Genomic DNA, 16,636 nt, shown 5'->3' on the forward strand with positions numbered 1-16,636 from the left:
TATCTGCCAGCAGTTCTATGAGAGCGTGGAACTTCTCCGAGAGCACCAAATCTCCATGTGGCACAGACTCGCCTGTACGAGCTGTCTGAAGTCCTTCGTTACTGCAGATGCAGTATCTCAGCACCAACGAGCCGCCCATGGCTCAACATCAGCAGCAAAGGGGTCATGTCTTTGCCCTTCTCAACCCCATGAAGGCACGACAGCAAAGCCTCTCGCCTCGACTTCCAGCGCGCAGCCTTCTGAGCCGAGCTGTGCGGATGCAAAGAACCGGCAGCATCCTCGAGTCGCCTACCTGACAGACATGGGCGAGGTATCACTTCTCCCTATGGAGATGCCGTTGCAGTCATCCGGCCTGGCTATGGAGCCAGTCACTCTACGTAAGAGTGACAGTATCACTACCACCACCACCATCACCACGACATCATCAGTCCTGACAAAGCAGGACCCCCTCTTGGCACGCCTCCTTCCACGCTGCCACTCAACCACCTGCCTCAGCAGACAGGGGTACAACCTCTCGACAGCCGAGGCAACATGGCACCAACCGTGGAACAAAGCGATCCCCAAGTCGCTCTTCCAACACACGCCCACACACACCAGACCACGAGCAAGAAAGGCCGTGGTCATCGACTGCGAGATGATGATGACGGACGACCCCTACGAACGGGGTCGAAGCTACAACGCGCTGGCTTACCTCGCAGCGGTGGACTTCCTGACCGGGGAGGTGCTCATCGACCGCTACGTGCGGCCCGCGGGGCGGGTGACGTACTGGAACACCCGCGTCACGGGCATCACGCCGAGGAAGATGAACGCGGCCATCAAGCACGGGCAGGCGTTCGAGTCGTGGGGGGCGGCCCGCCACTCGCTGTGGGAGTTCGTCGACCTCGACACGGTGCTGATCGGGCATGCGCTGCACAACGATCTCAACGCCTTGGGGATCATCCATCCGCGCGTGGTCGACACGGCGATTGTCACGGCCGAAGCCGTGTTCTCGACGCAGTGGGGAGAGATGAGGCGGTTCCCGCGGCTGTGGGGGCTGAAGACCCTGGCGATGGACATGCTGGGACGACATATCCAGGGCGGTAGTCAGGGGCACAGTGCCGTCGAGGATGCGTTGGCGACCAGAGATGTTTTAGTCTGGGGGCTGGAGAACCCAGTTCTCTTGGGGGAGTGGGCGCGCCGAGAGAGGAGACTGCGCGACGAAGCTTTTGGCTTGGGGCTGTCTGGTAGTGACAACAGGGAGAGCGAGGGCTCGGACGCTGCCTCTTGGTCCGACTTTGGTGGGGACTCGTTTTCGTCTCGTTCGGATTCCATTGGCGACCCCTGTGGGGTGAAGCCCTCGACATTCTGGTGAGGTTGGGTGCTTTGGGGAGTTGTCGCCATCCACTGTTTGACGTTTTGATTACACATAAAATGTGTTCTTTGCTTGGAGTCACTGTATCCGCCACCGCTCTAGTTAGTGAAAGAGTCTGTTTGGCTTCTGCTGATACCGTAGTCTGTATCATTAGTTCGGAGTCTCGGGCCTCCGATTGCTGGGAATCTCTCACCACTTTTGTCGCGCCATCTGTACGGAAGGATGGGGTGGCCGCTTTGCAAAACCAAACTGCCGGTAGAATGATAAGAATTAAAGATTTTGAGCCTCTGTATAACTCCCACAACGATACTGAAAGTATAGTAAAAGATATCCCTTGTGACAACTCGAAAAAGATCCTGGAAGTCCTAATGTGAAGAGGGCTTATATAGTCACGTGTTCAAGAAGGCCCTGAGGGGATCAAAAGAGCTTTGAGAGAGACGTAAAGGGCTTAAAAAAGGTATACACCGCAGAGTGGCCACTATCCTTTCTGTACTATGTGTATTATAACACTCCCTTCCAGATAGCCTGAAATCCACCATCTTTAACAACCTTTGTCGGATTATAATCCCTCTCGTAGAATAGACCTTTTTCATCACTTTCAACACCACGACCTGTTAATCCTCAACAAATTGTCATTTAATTCTTGATCGAAAAGTCATTCAGGTGCTCGAACCCTGTCGGAGTAGTGTCTCCATGCAAAAATGGGACGCCAATTACCGCAGTCCTTGTAGCCTTGGCTACATACTGGTACATCGATAATGACAAGATCATACAAGCCAATGTTGACTCGGTGGCATGCAGCGCACGATCTGCCGCAAACTTAGCCGGAGCCGGAGATTTTTTTCTAATGTATCTATGCGGGAGCCAACGACAGCGCTCTAAGTGCCGTGGGTATATCTAGGCATCCCCTGCCTGGACGGGGAAACACCTGCACAGCGCAATCTCCAGGTCTTTCTCACATATGCGTGGACTTTACACCTTCGGGTTGGCGGCTTTGACCATCACGGCTGAGGGATTCAAAGTCGGCCGTGGACAAGACCTTTCATCCTCCTCCCCCTCCTCCTCCTCTGTGTAGCACCCTGCTGCCGAAACGCGGAACGGAACCTACTATGCATCCATCAGCCCAAATGGCGTCAGGACTACTTCTTCGGTATCCCATATGCGCAGCCCCCTGTAGACGAGCTGCGATTCCGCCCACCGCACTCTCTCAACACCTCCTGGGTAGGCGAGCACAACGCGACGGAGATGGGCCCCATGTGCTACGGGTATGGGCCGACGCAGATGGCTAATGGCGAGCACGTGTCGGAGGATTGGCTGACGTTGAATGTAGTACGGGTATTCAATGTGTCCTCGTCTAAGGGCTTACTCCCGGTGGTGGTGTATATCTACGGGGGGCTCTTCAAGCACGGGGCGGGCAGCGACCCGCGCTATAATATGATATCTTTGCTGCAGGTGGAGGTGCAAAACGGGCAGGAGTTTGTCGAGATGACGCTGAACTACCGACTTAGCTACTGGAGATTCCTCTATGGGGAGGGGGTGGCGCGCGAGGGAGCGACCAACTTGGGCTTGTGTGATCAGCGGTTGGCGCTGCAGTGGGTGCCGAACATCGCGGCCTTTGGTGGCGACCCGACCAAAATTACCATCTGGGGTCAGGAGGCAGGCGCCTTCAGCGTCGGCTTGCAGCTGCTAGCTTACGCGGGCCGCGACGATGGGCTCTTCCGCGCTGCGATCGCCCAGAGTGGCAGTCCCATGCTGATGTGGCCCTCCGTCGCGGCCACGAACTGGCAGCCGCTGTATGAGGCCTTTCTGAATGCTACGAACTGCACCGATGCCGTCTCGGGCAGCACGCTGGATTGTCTACGCCGTGTCTCGGCCGCCACTCTCTCCGAAGTTTTCAGCAGGGACCTCACCACGTTCAACCGGCCTAACCCCGTCGTGGACGGCGATTTTCTCCCAAAGTTGGGGTTTTCCGCGCTCGAGGCCGGCGACTTTGTCAGGGTGCTCCTGCTGCTCGGCACCGCGCAAGACGAGGAAACCTGGAGCTATCACGGTGTCGAGGGGATCAACGAAATGCAGTAAGTGATGAGCTCTACATATTGCTTTAGTGCCATAATCCCAGAGTTCATGCTTAGCCTTATCTATCGCAGGGGGCGGATACTTCATGGCTCTTACCTTAGTCCGTGACTTCCTTTGAGTCGCATTTGGTACTGGCAAACTTCATCCACATAGCAGTAGATTTCCTTTATCCTGATCTTCAGATTTATTGTTTGGACGCACCATGCGCAACCCAGTCATTCTTCTCATTATAATAACCCCCCTACTCGATGTTCCATTGTACACCATCTTCAAGACGTTGGCCCATGCGCTGCCAGCAGAAGGTATATATGCCGGCTTGTACATCATCATAAATGTTTATCATCTCCCATAATAAGTTGTCCAACCACCAAGAACCCACCAATGTCGGCAGAAGCAGTCCCCCGTACCTTAACAGTGGCCATTCCCAGGAACACCCAACTCACGGCGCAAGTCCTGCGATGCAGCAAACTCCACAAGGCGATCCCGCGGTCCCGGTCGGGACCGGGAGACCCATTGCGATGGTTGGAACTCGAGGGCCAATTCCTGACCGACTATCAATCATCGTGCACCAGCAAGCTACGGACCCTGCCCATGGCGCGGCTCAGCGTCGCCTACGCGCTCGCCAACGTGGAGGTCGCCCTCTCGCAGGCCAGTCCCCTGGACAACGGCATCTGGTGCGACGCAGCGACGCTCGCCTTCGAAGAAGCGCAAACAGAAGCCAAACACTGGATCGAGTTCATGTTGCTGACCCTCCGCGGCGGACAACGGGGCCGGACGTATGAAAGCGCGCCGTTCATCCTCACGAGTCCAGACTACGATGTTCCTGATGAGATTGGTGACGACCGCAGCGCCGACTACCGGCAGCAGGCACTGCGTAGCCTCCGCACCTCGTACCCGGACGCGAGCCCCGCGCTGCACGAGCGGCTAGCGGACGCGAAGCTCGTGCGCTGGCGGTTTCTGCAATGGCAGCGGCGCGAGACGCCGGGTGGCACCCCCCGGCCGCAGACGGACGACCACAGCTCGCCGGGCGGTAACTTCCCGCCCCCGCCAGCGCCAAGCCCCGGGGAGGAGGAGGTGCAGTGCCCGTATTGCGGCGACTTCATCCCCGCGGCGATCTGTGCGCCGGCGCCCTGGCGGGACCATGTGCTCTACGATTTCCACCCGTACATTTGCCTGCATGAGCAATGCAGCGTGGACGCGGCGTTTCCGACGGTCGCGGCTTGGGAGGGCCATATGGTCAAACATGACTGGAGGGATCTGGTGGATGAGAAGTGCCCTCTCTGTTCCACGTGGTTGGGGCCCAGTGCCATCGCCCATTTAACGGTGCATCTTCACGATGAGATTATGGGCATTCGAGCCTTGACTCCTTACCGCTGATACGTTCATTTGGACGGGAATTAGAGCTTGATAAAGACGGCGATTGTGACCTGAGGTCGCTTTTTCGTGAAGTGTAGGGTGTCTAGGTCTCTTTTGCTTTACCGATTTGAGCACATCTCTCTTAGACTTCCACCCTATTGGGACTACATATCTTTTTTCCCCCGTTTTTCAACTCTTGCTAGAATCTGATGAAAAGATGTTGATTTGACCATTGCGCTCTTTACGGATTTATGTTGATTTATACCAGCTTTACGAGATCATTCCATGATTACGAAGTATGTTAAATGCTGAGCCCCATGAGGGACTGGTTACCAAGTGACAAGTGAGTGGCTGCGCTCATTACCTAGTGGATATCCAGGACTCCTATATACTGTAGCTGGCTCTCGACTATCAGTGCTCAAGGCGTCTTTGATTTGAAGTCATCTATGATCCTTGTGATTGGTATCTATAATTTCTGCTGTTATGTAATACTTCTGCAACTGCGAGATCTTTCAGGTTACTTAGACCACCTTGTTCAGGTAGGCCAACGTGTTCGTATGCACCGCCTCACTTGTACGAGCCACCTTCCAAGCAGGAATCGTCGCGCAATTTCTTGCTTATATGAGCTACTATGCTTGTATGAATTGTCCGGCTCCCATGAACCCCATCTTACCAACCTGCTAATTCTGAGAGCACAAAGCTGCCAGGTGTGGCAGGCTGTTTGACAGCCCGGGTGGTCCACATCGTGCTTTCTCCATCCTGCCGCATGCTTACGCAGTTCCCCATCACAATGTCTCTGAGATCTTACATAGCTGAGGCAGGCGCACTCCTCTCGTAGTCAATAAAAACCCATCCTTCACCTCTGGCAAGCTCAGAGCAACAATCATTTGAATTATTTTACTCGCAACAGTGATCCCTATGCCTCATCCTTCATGTATTGCAGTTACATTTAGGATCATTGTATCGGAATTTGAATTCTATTCTTCCTACGATTGTCGTATCATTCTAGACACCGATATCATTACTTCATTTACCTCTGATTCCGCTCCTTGGCTACCTGATTTGCCCCGTCCACCACCTGGCAGCGTGACTATATTGATCACCGGCATTCAGTACATAGACCCCAACTACTCAGAACGGCGATACGCTACGCTTTTCTTCCCGTTCAACCCCTCTCTCTATTGAGTTGCAGAATCCTTCCACGGTCATTTGCGTCCATGGATACAAAATTCGCCAAGTGAGACCTTGTGCCCTGTTGTGATGGTCCCGCGTGGCCGAATGCTGACTCAACGTTGCAAACAGAATCATCTCATCTCGATTGTTTACATTCGCTGTCGGTGCGGAAGGGAAGAGGATCACCGTTCACTCCGAAGTCCTAGCAAGCGTCTCCTCCGAGCTTGGTAACCTCCTAAACGCGCGGCTGGTCATAGAAGGGCTCAGCGCGCTCGACTGGCCGGATGTCGAGGAGGGCACATTCATCCGGCTGTGCGAGTACGCGTACGTCGGTGACTACACGCCCCCACCAAATATCATCAGGGTTCCTCAGCCATCAGATACCACCAATCAATCTCCGTCGGAGGCTCATGCAAACCCTTTCACCCCGGTCCTGTCGAGTGATAGGAAAAGAATCTACAGCAAATCCTGGAGGCCTAAAGCAAGCTCTTTCGCCCCGCGCCTGTCAAGTGTTAGAAACAAAATCTCCGGTCAATCTTGGAGACCTCCAGCACCCCCAAACACTTTAGACAGATCAGTTTCACAACCAGACACTGGCTCAGAAGCGGTCGCCCGGGATTTGCCTTGGATTTTTAACCCGTCTAGTACTCGCGATGCCTTCAAACATCTGCACTCCTCCCTCACGACTAAGCAGAGCCAAGCCTACGAAGCTGGAAAGCAAGCCTATGCTCCTCGCAAGATACCCCTCCACCGCCGGACAACACGGACGCCCGACCTTCTCGCCCATGTCAAACTATACGTCTTGGCGGATCAATACGGCATCGCTCGCCTTCGGGATCTAGTTTTAGGAAAGCTGGCGACGACACTCGAAGATTTTGAGTTGTTCGAGGACCACGTGCACAATCTGATTGAAGTGGTGCGCATTTCGTACCTGCATACCCTCCCTCGTGACGATGAGCGATCTTGTTTGCGGAATCTGCTGGTGACCTATGTTTTCTCGAGGCTGAAGCAACTCAGTGAGAGCGCGGAGTTTCAACAATTGGGGCGCGAAGGGGGGCAATTCACGGTCGACGTCAGACAGAAAAGATACAATTGGCGGCTGAGGTGGGGGCAGTGGGACTGGTGTAAACGCCCCGATCCCTTTGACTTGGCCTGAATATCGAGCTATCGTTCGTTGTGACACTTGACTTTGTTAGTTTATATTGTAGTTTAGAGATCTTGGAAGAGAATAGCAGATAGTCTTTGAGGCAACGGTCTGACGGAGAGTGTAAAAGATGGTAGATTCTAGGATATCTGGAAGGAACTATCTACACGGCGCGGCTGAAGTGGTGAGAGCTGCCTGGTGTAGAGAAAGAACAATAGGAATCATTCAAAACAATAGCCGCTCGGTCAACATTACCTGTAGTCTTGATTCATCCCATGAATCAGCCCTAGCTGTGGATCTATTGATCCTAATGATGCGCGCACGTGATCTTCCCGCAGGGCAGTTTGTAAGGCTCAGCACTAAACCCTCCAGCTTACACCTATACGTCCTTTCTGGGATCAGTGGCTGAGTTGGGCCACCGCGTGGCAGCTATTTACATGAGAGTAGATTAGATTTTTGCAACAATAAGAATCCTATCTTATTATCGACTACTCTAAATTTACAAAGAATTGAGAAAGTACTGAGTACAGTTTCCCCAGGAGCGCATACACCAAGGCTGGACAGACTGTCAAGGTGGCGCCTGCATCACTAGTACAGACTAGGTAAGACAAGCGCCCCGAACCCCGCCCTTTCGACCGTCAGCCGCAAGTTGCACCGACCGCTCTCCTCCAAGATGTGCTCATTTACTCTAACCCACGTGTTCAGTAAATCCATACCAGAAAACCAAGCCGAGACAAAGGAAAACCCCAAAAGCAATTCCAGGAATAATAAAAAAAAAAAAAAGAAGTGATGGCCAACCAAACCCCCTACTTCTTCTTCGCGCCCACGTGGGACTACCCGCCGCCGCCCGCCGGGCCCATCCAGCTGGGCAACGTGCTCACCTCGCTGCAGAAACCCGACCAGCCCCTCTTCACCGCGTCCCCGCCCGCCGCATCCGAGGTCTTCGCCTCGGACAAGACCGCCGTCACCTTCTCGCGCGAGCGCCTGCGGGCCGGGAAGTTCGGGGTCCTCACCCAGTTCCTCTCGTGGCTGGGGTTCGGGGTGGATGTTGGGGGTGCGTGGGAGAGAAGGTGCGATATCTTTTTTGGGAATCTTTGGGTCTGCATGTGCAGTGCTTGGATCTATACTATGATAGTTTACAAGGGCACACCCTAAATACATGGCGCAAACAGAAATGAGGGAAACTCTGACCTCTACGTGCTGCAGTGACGAGGAGACCTTCCGCTTCGAGACCATCACCACCACGCAATTTGTGCCGCGGCCCAGCTACGTCCAGGAGAAATGCATCGCCGCCTCCCCCGTGGTGCAGCGGTGGCTCGAGCGGTCCCGATACCGGAAGCCGCTGTACCTCATCGTGGGGTTGAAGGTTGTCCACGGGGCGAAGGCGGGCCGGTCGCGGACCGGGCGGGAGACCAGCGGCAATCTGGCGGCCACCGTGGACGGGACGGTGTGGAGCGGCGGCGTGGTTCCGGTGGCTGGGGGCCCGGAGTTTGAACTCACCCAGTCCAAGAAGGTGGGTATGGACTGGGAGAATGGGGGGGATTTTGTTCTAGCCTTTCGTGTCAAGAGGATCAAGGTGGCGAGGAAGACGAACGAGGTGCGCGAGGTGGAAGATTATGCGAAAGGCGCTATGCTGGGGAATGAGCCTGTGGTCTTGGGCGGATCGCAGGGTGTTTTAGTTCTTGAGGAGGAAGAGCTGGAAGTGGGCGGCGATGAGAAAGAGTGGACAGGCATGCAAATGACCGAGGGAGACGAGCTCATTACGGTTGGAGTGCCTCGGTCGGACGGCGCAGCAAGTCTCCAGTGACTAGCGGCGGAGTATGTCGCGCAGTGTATGGTTGATGAAATCCGGATCCTTTCCAAATAGATTATCGGAATAAAGGCTCAAGGCTACAAAATGGTAATCATCGCGGGCGCGCGAGTCCAGGCTCTTCTCCGCGATCTTTCGCAGCACGGCTTTCATCTTCGACTGTCGCTGGAACAGGTAGGCCTGTTCGGGGATATGCAAGCGGGCGTACTGCAGCAGGAAGCCCGCGATGGAAACCGCGATGGGGGTGGCATATGATGTTCCCGATCTATGCTTGAGACCGGACGGCAATTCGCAAAGCCGCATGGGCCAAGCGGACTCCACGGCTTCCCCGACGGTGGCCAGGTTCAATGTGTCCGCAAGAGCAGTAGGGCTAAAGGGTGAGCGATTCCCGTTCGCATCGGTCGAGTTGATACAGATCACGTTCTCATCGCGGGCCGGATAAGCCCTGTCCAAGTTCGCACCGCTGTTCGAGGCGGCAGCAAAGAGAAGAACGCGGCTGGAGTATGCGTTGTGAATGGCACGTTCCAATTCATCATAACCTTCGACATCACGTGAGTGAAAGCCAAACGACATGGAGATGATGTCAACCTGCCATTCGTTGACTGCATAGTCGAGAGCCTATCAAGATCAGTTGATGTGCTCTTACAACACCATGTCCGATCTTACCTTGGCGATGATGCTGGGGCTGCATGGTTTGCCGTCGGAGATCTTGGCGATGTAGATCTCGGCATCGGGGCAATATTCCATGAGCAAGCTTGTGATGAATGTCCCATGTCCGTTGTAGTCGTCGACCAGCCGAGGAAACTTCTCATTCGTCCAATTGAATTGACCCTTGATCTGCTCAATGCATGCATCTACGTCTGGGTGTGTCTGATCCACCCCCGTATCGAAAACCGCGATTTTTACTGGGATATTGGGTGGCTGAAGGATGTACTTCTCGTAGACATCTTTGAATCTCCGACGCCAGTTGCGGTAGTTTAGACACCTGGCTCGTTTATATCGCTATTAGCTGGACCTTCAGTTGAAGGGTGCATAATGGTTAGACTTACGCTTCCGCTGAGTGCTCTTCGGCAATTGTCTCATCATCAAAGAATCTCATGCTCGGGTAATTGAAATCAGACGAGTTTCCGGGCTGGGGCACGAGCATCGCAGACGAAACCGGCTGAAAGATAGGCATCACTGGGAACGTGACGGATCCCTGAATATGCGCTAGGTATTTCTGCTGTTGTTGATATTGATCTTTCAAGTCTTGGATTGATGAGAGCCCCTGTGCTGGTCTCAATGCCATGTCGACGGGAGTTCCAGGAGAGCGAGGAGAAGTTTGATAATTCTGGATAGCCTGGCCCCAACTGGCTAGGTCTAGAGTTTGCGCAATGCGATCAAGTTGCTCAAGGGAGATGTAGCTAAATGCTTGGCTCAGCTCATCCTCTAATGGACTAACAACCTCCTGGTATATTGCGGCTTTCAGTGCATTGTCGCTCAATCGGGCCCCGTTGTTATCCTCCCACACTTTTGGGTCTAAGCATTTCTTCACGGCGTAATGAAATTGGGAATTCTCCGGGATTTCATTCTTGCACTGTTCAAACACTAGCTCTGCATCGATAGGCCTCGTTCGATCGTTCAAAGACACACCGTATTTCTCAGCTAGTTCTTTGAAGGAGGTGGCGAGGTACAGTTCCATCAACACAATCCCCAGCGTCACCAGATGCGGACACTGGTGGATCATAATGTCATCAGGGTCTAAATCGTCGGGATCAAAGTCATCGGGATCAAGAATGGAAGTTTCCGGCGAAGCGACCGCGTGATCCCTTGCTAACTGAGTTTGGATAAAAGGCTTGAGAGGAATCGCCGACGAAGTCGTGTGGAAGAACAAGATACTCGATGGGTCCCATGAGGGCGGAAGCCAGGGAGTCTCATGAAGGTACAGAACAGCGTATCCAAGAATCACGGCCAGAATACGTTTGGTCTTGTCTGTCAGCGACCTATACTGGCCCTGAATAAGATGTTGTAGCGATACCGGTGCTTTCGTCTCATCCACTGCAAAGTAGCACTTCTCGGATCGCAGCTTCCACAGTCGTCCATCTTCCCCAACTCTCAGCTTAAGACGATCATAAGGCTTTCTCTTTTTAATGGGTTCACATAGACTCTTGATCTTCATGGCGGGGACCTTTGGCCTCTGCACGGCTTTGTTGGTTTGCGCAAAGTTGATTCCAGCACTCTTAGCAAAACACACGTCTGTCTCGTGCCACTCATGTTGCATAGACAGAAACATCTCGAACGCGCAGTCGTGATCCCGCTCCTTGTCAGCCTCCGGGAGGGTCTGAAATGTTCCCAGGCAAAGTCGAACACCGAAGTCATGTACAGGCTGGCAGGTACAGTCTTTTGAATCAACCAGGGCAAGGAACAGTGACTGCGGAGCATTTAAAGCCAAGTATGAAGGCTGTCTCCTATTCTTCTTCAAGCTAACCATATCATCTCGAGCCCACAGTGTTGGGTCATCGGGATATTGGACCTTGAGGTCATCTTCCCAGTCTTCGAAAAATTCAATCAGCTTATCCGGTTGCTCTGAATCGTCTGCGAGGTCAATTGATAGCATTACAAGCTGCAGGTCAACCGTACCGCCCTCACGGCGAGCATAGTTCCACGCGACGTGTAGAGCTGCGAGCCGGGGATAAGCCGTGGTTGGGAGCCCTGATCGGATTGTGGTTGAGAGCACCGATTGCGCTTTCAAGATATCTGGGGTGACAGTTGCCTCGAGTCGAAGCAATATGCTCGTGATCAAAATATTATCATCGGCAATGAAGGTCTCGATGCGGCTGATGTAATCGTGGATCATCAAGCAATGAGCCATTACGCTGCTGTAGAAATGCTTAGACTCTCGGGTAGCGCCATGGCTACGGAGATGTTTGGCAATTTCACGAAACATCTCCGACACCTGAAGCAATAGTTCCACATTTCGAATGACCATCATGGCCATTCCTTGCATTACTCGGCGTGCTAATGTTCCCCGAGGCTGAGCCGTGGAAGAGTCGTCGACCTTGAAGATGCGGGGTATGCCTTATCGGTGCCTCCCTCAAACCCACTAAACCGGTTTGGGCCAGGTCTTCCTCTCGTGGCACGTCTCAGCCTCGCATCTTCTCATCAATCAGTCATGCAGCCTTTCATCGACTGATTTCTCGAGATTGCTTCCTTTGGGGGGAAAAGTTGTCGGCATGTCACCAGAGCCAGAACAGTACCACACAATTGCGGCAACGGCCGATCGATGCTCGAATCTTTTCCAGCAATGCTTGCAGCAGTCTGCATCGATCTCGTCTCTCGAAATGACCTTGGTAGAAGACCAGCTCGCGCGTTTCTCTCTCTGGGCGGCCAATATCGGTGTTTTTGCCGGAGGACGCGCCTCATTGGATCACCGCCTGAGAGAAGCACAGGAGGTGCATGAAGTGATTATCGGGCTTCTAGAAACGCTTGAAGACCAAGTCGAAGCCTGTAAGTGAGACAGATGTCGCGCCAGGATGGGATACTAACCAGACATACTGAATCATTTGGCAGGGTCGCACATGCTTTGTGAGTCGATCCCCAGATCTCAGATATCGGAGATTGCTTTCGCATCTGCAAGCGAAACGAGCACTCGTTCAAGGCGCGCCGTTGTCGGTCAGATAGCACTTCTTCATCGACTGTCCAACACGATCCGAAGAGCGAGCAGCGAGGCCCACAATGCAAAGGTGTCCACATCCTTCAAGATCCGGGATGAAGAGGGGAACGATGTGGAGCCGTGCCTGGAGATCGTGTTTGCAAATTACATTCGCGATCGGTTCCGCGATGTAGACGAGAAAGTCTTGCGGCGACTGGTTTCCGCGATGATTCTCCGCCGAAGACGAGTTATGTACAAGAGATCTCGTTTCGGCCATCGAGCGCTGAAGGTACCGCCAACAACTGCTCGGCCGAAGATAATACCGCCGCCGACAGATGCGCCTCAGCAGACCGCTGGCGGTACCCCCGCGGTCCCGTCGCCATCGCCTCCAATTGCCGTTGAAGTGCCGGCGAACTCTCAAGCTGGAGTCAGTGCAACCACGCTAGCCGTCGAGAAGTTTAGGAAGGCTTCTACCCCCTCCACAGTTTCCGGTGCGAGAACGGTAGCGCTGGACAGCCACGAAGCGCTGCCGTTTCCGGCGCCACCTCTTGGCCGCGTGAGACAGAGATACAGAAGAATAAAACGAACCCTGGAGGAAAAAAATAGACTGTACCTACGGTCATTATCTGACGAGTGCGATACTGAATCACTGCCCACTATCGAGACCTTAAAAAGGACAGCGGAAGCGGATCTCAAGCAAGACTTGGATAAGAATTGGGATTTGTGTGTCGAAGCCATCGGAGAAATAACATGTCCTTTTTGCTTTTACGCTATGCCAGCACGGGAGATGCAGAACGACGCGAAATGGAAGTAGGTATCACCAGTGGTCTCTCGCAAATCCGTTCATACTCTGTCCCCAGAAATTCCTGACTAAGAGGTCTAGGGCTCACGTCAAGAATGATCTCGATTCATACGTTTGCCTCTTCGACGAATGCGAGACTCCGGATCAACTATACAGTCACAACGAACAATGGCTGAAACATATGCAACACCATGCCTTGCGCTGGCGCTGCAACTCGAAATCGCATGGACTGCTGATTTTTCACACGCGAGATCGCTACATAGACCACATGCGACAGGCTCACCGGGGGGCCTTCAATGATGTCCAGCTTCGCGTGCTGGCTGACAGGAACGCGCGAGCGGTTGAACCACTGTTCGAATCGTGTCCACTCTGTGGCTCCAGCGATACTCCGTCGCAGGGAGGCACGATCATCGAGCATATTGTTGGGCATTTGAGATCACTTGCGCTGAAATCTCTACCGCCGTATGAGGATGAAGGATCGGATAGCTCGGCTGCTGAAAACGCCAGTTCACGAGCGTCCAAGCCTCATAAGCGGAGCACCATAGACAACGACCCGGATAGGGTTAACACCCTTACTTTTGGGGTTGAGGAACTCGTCGAGCTCGTCGTGCTCGTGAGAGAGCTTAATGGCGACGAAGTTCATGTATTGAATAGCTTCGAGAGCCACGCCAGCCACTGCTCGCAGTGTGCGACACCTATCGAGACTCGAGAGAAGAATCAGTCCCTGTGCAGCCGTGGCCATCAATACGCCCGGGACGTGACCGAAATCCTGCGTTGCAGGAATGGCAAGATCTACTCGGTGATTGACCAGAATTGCAACCAGTCCACTCTGGTCAAGGTCCCTGAGAAGTACTTCGCCGTGCGCCAACTGCTGCTGGCCACTGAAAATGGCCTCGAGAGCTCCAGCCCAATAGAGGAATGGGGTATTTCCATCCATGTTCCTCCCTCTAGTAGTAACATGCCCCTGGAAAGACTTAGACGGTTTGAATGGGGCTTTGCGACCGTCAATCTGGAAACTTCTATGAATCTTGATGACCCTGTGCGTCAAGATCTGGCTCACAAGCAGCGTCTGCCATTCCCGATCATGAGTCAACCTGAGCATAATACGAACACGGACAATCTGGCAGACGGTTATGTGTACAGTACTGATGGTATCCATGGCGACAAGTCTGCTGGTGTTCTGGGTGGAAATCTCCAACAGCCCTTGACACAAACTGAAACTGAGGATCCCCTGGGCGTCCTCCAGACTGACCATGAGGCAAAAATACCGCGAGGGGAGAGCAACCACAGTCTGCAGCATACCACATCGCACCAAAATTCAAAATTACGGCAGATGCTAGAGAACAAGACGAGTGAGAGCTGGAAGTCCGAACTGTCAAATTCTATCTCGACGAAGGATGAGCCCTTCTCGGTCATTTCACAGCGGCTTGCAACGGAAGCTGAGGAAAGACACGGGACGAGTCCACCCCCATCGCCAGTACATGGTGATTTTACCGAACGGGGCCATAAGGATGTCACTCTCATGCAACAGTCCGGGGAGGTCGATGGTGTTTCCGATGTTCCCGCTATGCACCCGCTGCCCGGATCTATGCTTGGAGCACCAGCCCAACCTCGTGAGTCTATCCTCATTGAAAACACGCCGAAAGCACCAATAATCCTCCAGTTCGACACGAACACCCCAACGGGAAATGCCACTCGGTCTCTGCGGGAGCATTCGGAAACGGGAGTAATCGACAACGCTCTTCTGGACGCCATGATCGCACGCCTACTTGCTCGTGTTGGCCCCTCGAAGAAGAGCCTTTGCCTCGACGAGGCCGAAATCCGGCTGATCTGCCAGGCCTCGCGCGAGCTGTTCCTCTCGCAGCCCATGCTCCTCGAGCTCAATGCCCCCGTCAAGGTGGTCGGGGACATCCACGGCCAGTACAGCGACCTGCTCCGCCTCTTCCAGCTCTGCGGCTTCCCGCCCGCGGCCAACTACCTCTTCCTGGGCGACTACGTGGACCGCGGCAAGCAGAGCCTGGAGAGCATCCTCCTTCTCCTGTGCTACAAGCTACGCTACCCCACGAACTTCTTCCTCCTGCGAGGCAACCACGAATGCGCCAACGTGACCCGGGTGTACGGGTTCTACGACGAGTGCAAGCGCCGGTCGACCATCAAAACCTGGAAGACCTTCATCGATGTGTTCAACTGCATGCCTGTCGCGGCGATTGTCGCCGGAAAAGTCTTTTGCGTGCACGGCGGCCTCTCGCCGTCCCTGTCGGACATGGAGGATATCCGCGGCATCGCCCGCCCGACGGACGTGCCGGACTACGGCCTCCTAAATGATATCCTGTGGAGCGACCCTGCAGATCAGGAGGAGGATTGGGAACCCAATGAACGGGGTGTGAGCTATTGTTTCGGCCGGCGAGTCATTGTGGATTTCTTGCAGCGCCATGACTTTGACCTGATTTGCCGGGCCCATATGGTCGTGGAAGACGGGTACGAGTTCTACCAGGACCGTCTCCTAGTGACCGTTTTCTCTGCCCCAAACGTAAGTACCTATCCGCTTCATTGGATGATGACTACACTATTGTGCTATTCAGGTCAAATGAATCTGTATTGTGCAGGACTGCGGGCTCACTATTTCATAGTACTGTGGAGAGTTCGACAATTGGGGTGGGGTCATGAGCATATCGGATGAATTACTTTGCAATTTCGAGGTGCTGAAACCTCTGGCTCAAAAAATCACGCCTCGGGGTCATAGGCGTCTCCCATTGCTCGGAGATTAGAGGATGGGTATGCAAGTAACGGAGGGCATAGATAATCGGTGACTATTCCCATCGGACTTGAGACGACGGCCCTCATCCTGCTACCATAGTGCGGTGTTAGAGGGTGTACGAGTTATATATGTACGGCGAGGTGGTGCAAGAAGACGCCATGCTAGCCTTTCATTTACCACCAGCTCAAGGCCTGCACTTACCTAGTCGCAACCTATATCTAAGGATGGACCGTCTTTGATTTAGAGGCTGTCCGGGCTATTTGCTCAAGACCGTGTCTGTAGATCGAACGCAGGATAATCTCTTGGTCGACAAGGGCCCTCGATGAAGTACCGATCTCTCTAGCCTCAATTTCGTACCACTGTCGCGAATCTTACTCTGGATTGTTAAACTACATTCATATGACTAAATTACAGAAATGGTCACTACGTACGACCACTCGGTGTGAAAGATGGGGCTTCCCGCCCGCTCAGCCCTACCTGAGCCACCTGAGCCAGTAATCAATATGATAACCGAAGTTCTGTACTGATTGACGAC

The 16,636-nt window shown here is 53.7% G+C and overlaps 7 protein-coding genes across 7 annotated transcripts; 6 read left to right on the forward strand and 1 right to left on the reverse strand.

Annotated features, from left to right (window-relative positions):
* Window positions 1-607: 607 nt before the first annotated feature.
* BO82DRAFT_263710 (exonuclease) lies at window positions 608-1,174 on the forward strand (the record flags this gene model as incomplete). The annotated part of the gene is made up of 1 exon (XM_025630940.1): window positions 608-1,174. A coding segment is annotated over one exon (567 nt), but the record flags the coding sequence as incomplete, so codon positions are not given.
* Window positions 1,175-2,464: 1,290 nt separating this feature from the next.
* Window positions 2,465-3,382, forward strand: BO82DRAFT_248280 (alpha/beta-hydrolase; the record flags this gene model as incomplete). Its single annotated transcript, XM_025630849.1, has 1 exon — window positions 2,465-3,382. A coding segment is annotated over one exon (918 nt), but the record flags the coding sequence as incomplete, so codon positions are not given.
* A 426-nt stretch (window positions 3,383-3,808) lies between these two features.
* On the forward strand, window positions 3,809-4,804 carry BO82DRAFT_361702 (uncharacterized protein; the record flags this gene model as incomplete). The annotated part of the gene is made up of 1 exon (XM_025636825.1): window positions 3,809-4,804. The coding sequence occupies one exon, from the start codon at window positions 3,809-3,811 to the stop codon at window positions 4,802-4,804; it is 996 nt and encodes a 331-aa protein (XP_025495457.1).
* A 1,196-nt stretch (window positions 4,805-6,000) lies between these two features.
* BO82DRAFT_398688 (uncharacterized protein) lies at window positions 6,001-7,112 on the forward strand (the record flags this gene model as incomplete). Its single annotated transcript, XM_025639046.1, has 2 exons — window positions 6,001-6,020; window positions 6,086-7,112. 2 exons carry the CDS (start codon window positions 6,001-6,003, stop codon window positions 7,110-7,112), a joined length of 1,047 nt encoding a protein of 348 aa, XP_025495458.1.
* Window positions 7,113-8,144: 1,032 nt separating this feature from the next.
* Window positions 8,145-8,994, forward strand: BO82DRAFT_351118 (uncharacterized protein). Its single transcript, XM_025634334.1, has one exon. It carries the CDS (start codon window positions 8,260-8,262, stop codon window positions 8,905-8,907), a length of 648 nt encoding a protein of 215 aa, XP_025495459.1. The 5' UTR covers window positions 8,145-8,259; the 3' UTR covers window positions 8,908-8,994.
* On the reverse strand, window positions 8,908-11,878 carry BO82DRAFT_275148 (S8/S53 family peptidase; the record flags this gene model as incomplete). Its single annotated transcript, XM_025631105.1, has 3 exons — window positions 8,908-9,528; window positions 9,577-9,899; window positions 10,261-11,878. 3 exons carry the CDS (start codon window positions 11,876-11,878, stop codon window positions 8,908-8,910), a joined length of 2,562 nt encoding a protein of 853 aa, XP_025495460.1.
* Window positions 11,879-12,122: 244 nt separating this feature from the next.
* On the forward strand, window positions 12,123-16,394 carry BO82DRAFT_327680 (uncharacterized protein; the record flags this gene model as incomplete). The annotated part of the gene is made up of 4 exons (XM_025632978.1): window positions 12,123-12,396; window positions 12,460-13,351; window positions 13,425-15,873; window positions 15,974-16,394. The coding sequence occupies 4 exons, from the start codon at window positions 12,123-12,125 to the stop codon at window positions 16,109-16,111; spliced, it is 3,753 nt and encodes a 1,250-aa protein (XP_025495461.1). The 3' UTR covers window positions 16,112-16,394.
* Window positions 16,395-16,636: the final 242 nt, after the last annotated feature.

The sequence above is a fragment of the Aspergillus uvarum genome, assembly GCF_003184745.1.
Source record: "Aspergillus uvarum CBS 121591 unplaced genomic scaffold BO82scaffold_7, whole genome shotgun sequence".
In the NCBI taxonomy this organism is placed as follows: Eukaryota; Fungi; Ascomycota; class Eurotiomycetes; order Eurotiales; family Aspergillaceae; genus Aspergillus; species Aspergillus uvarum.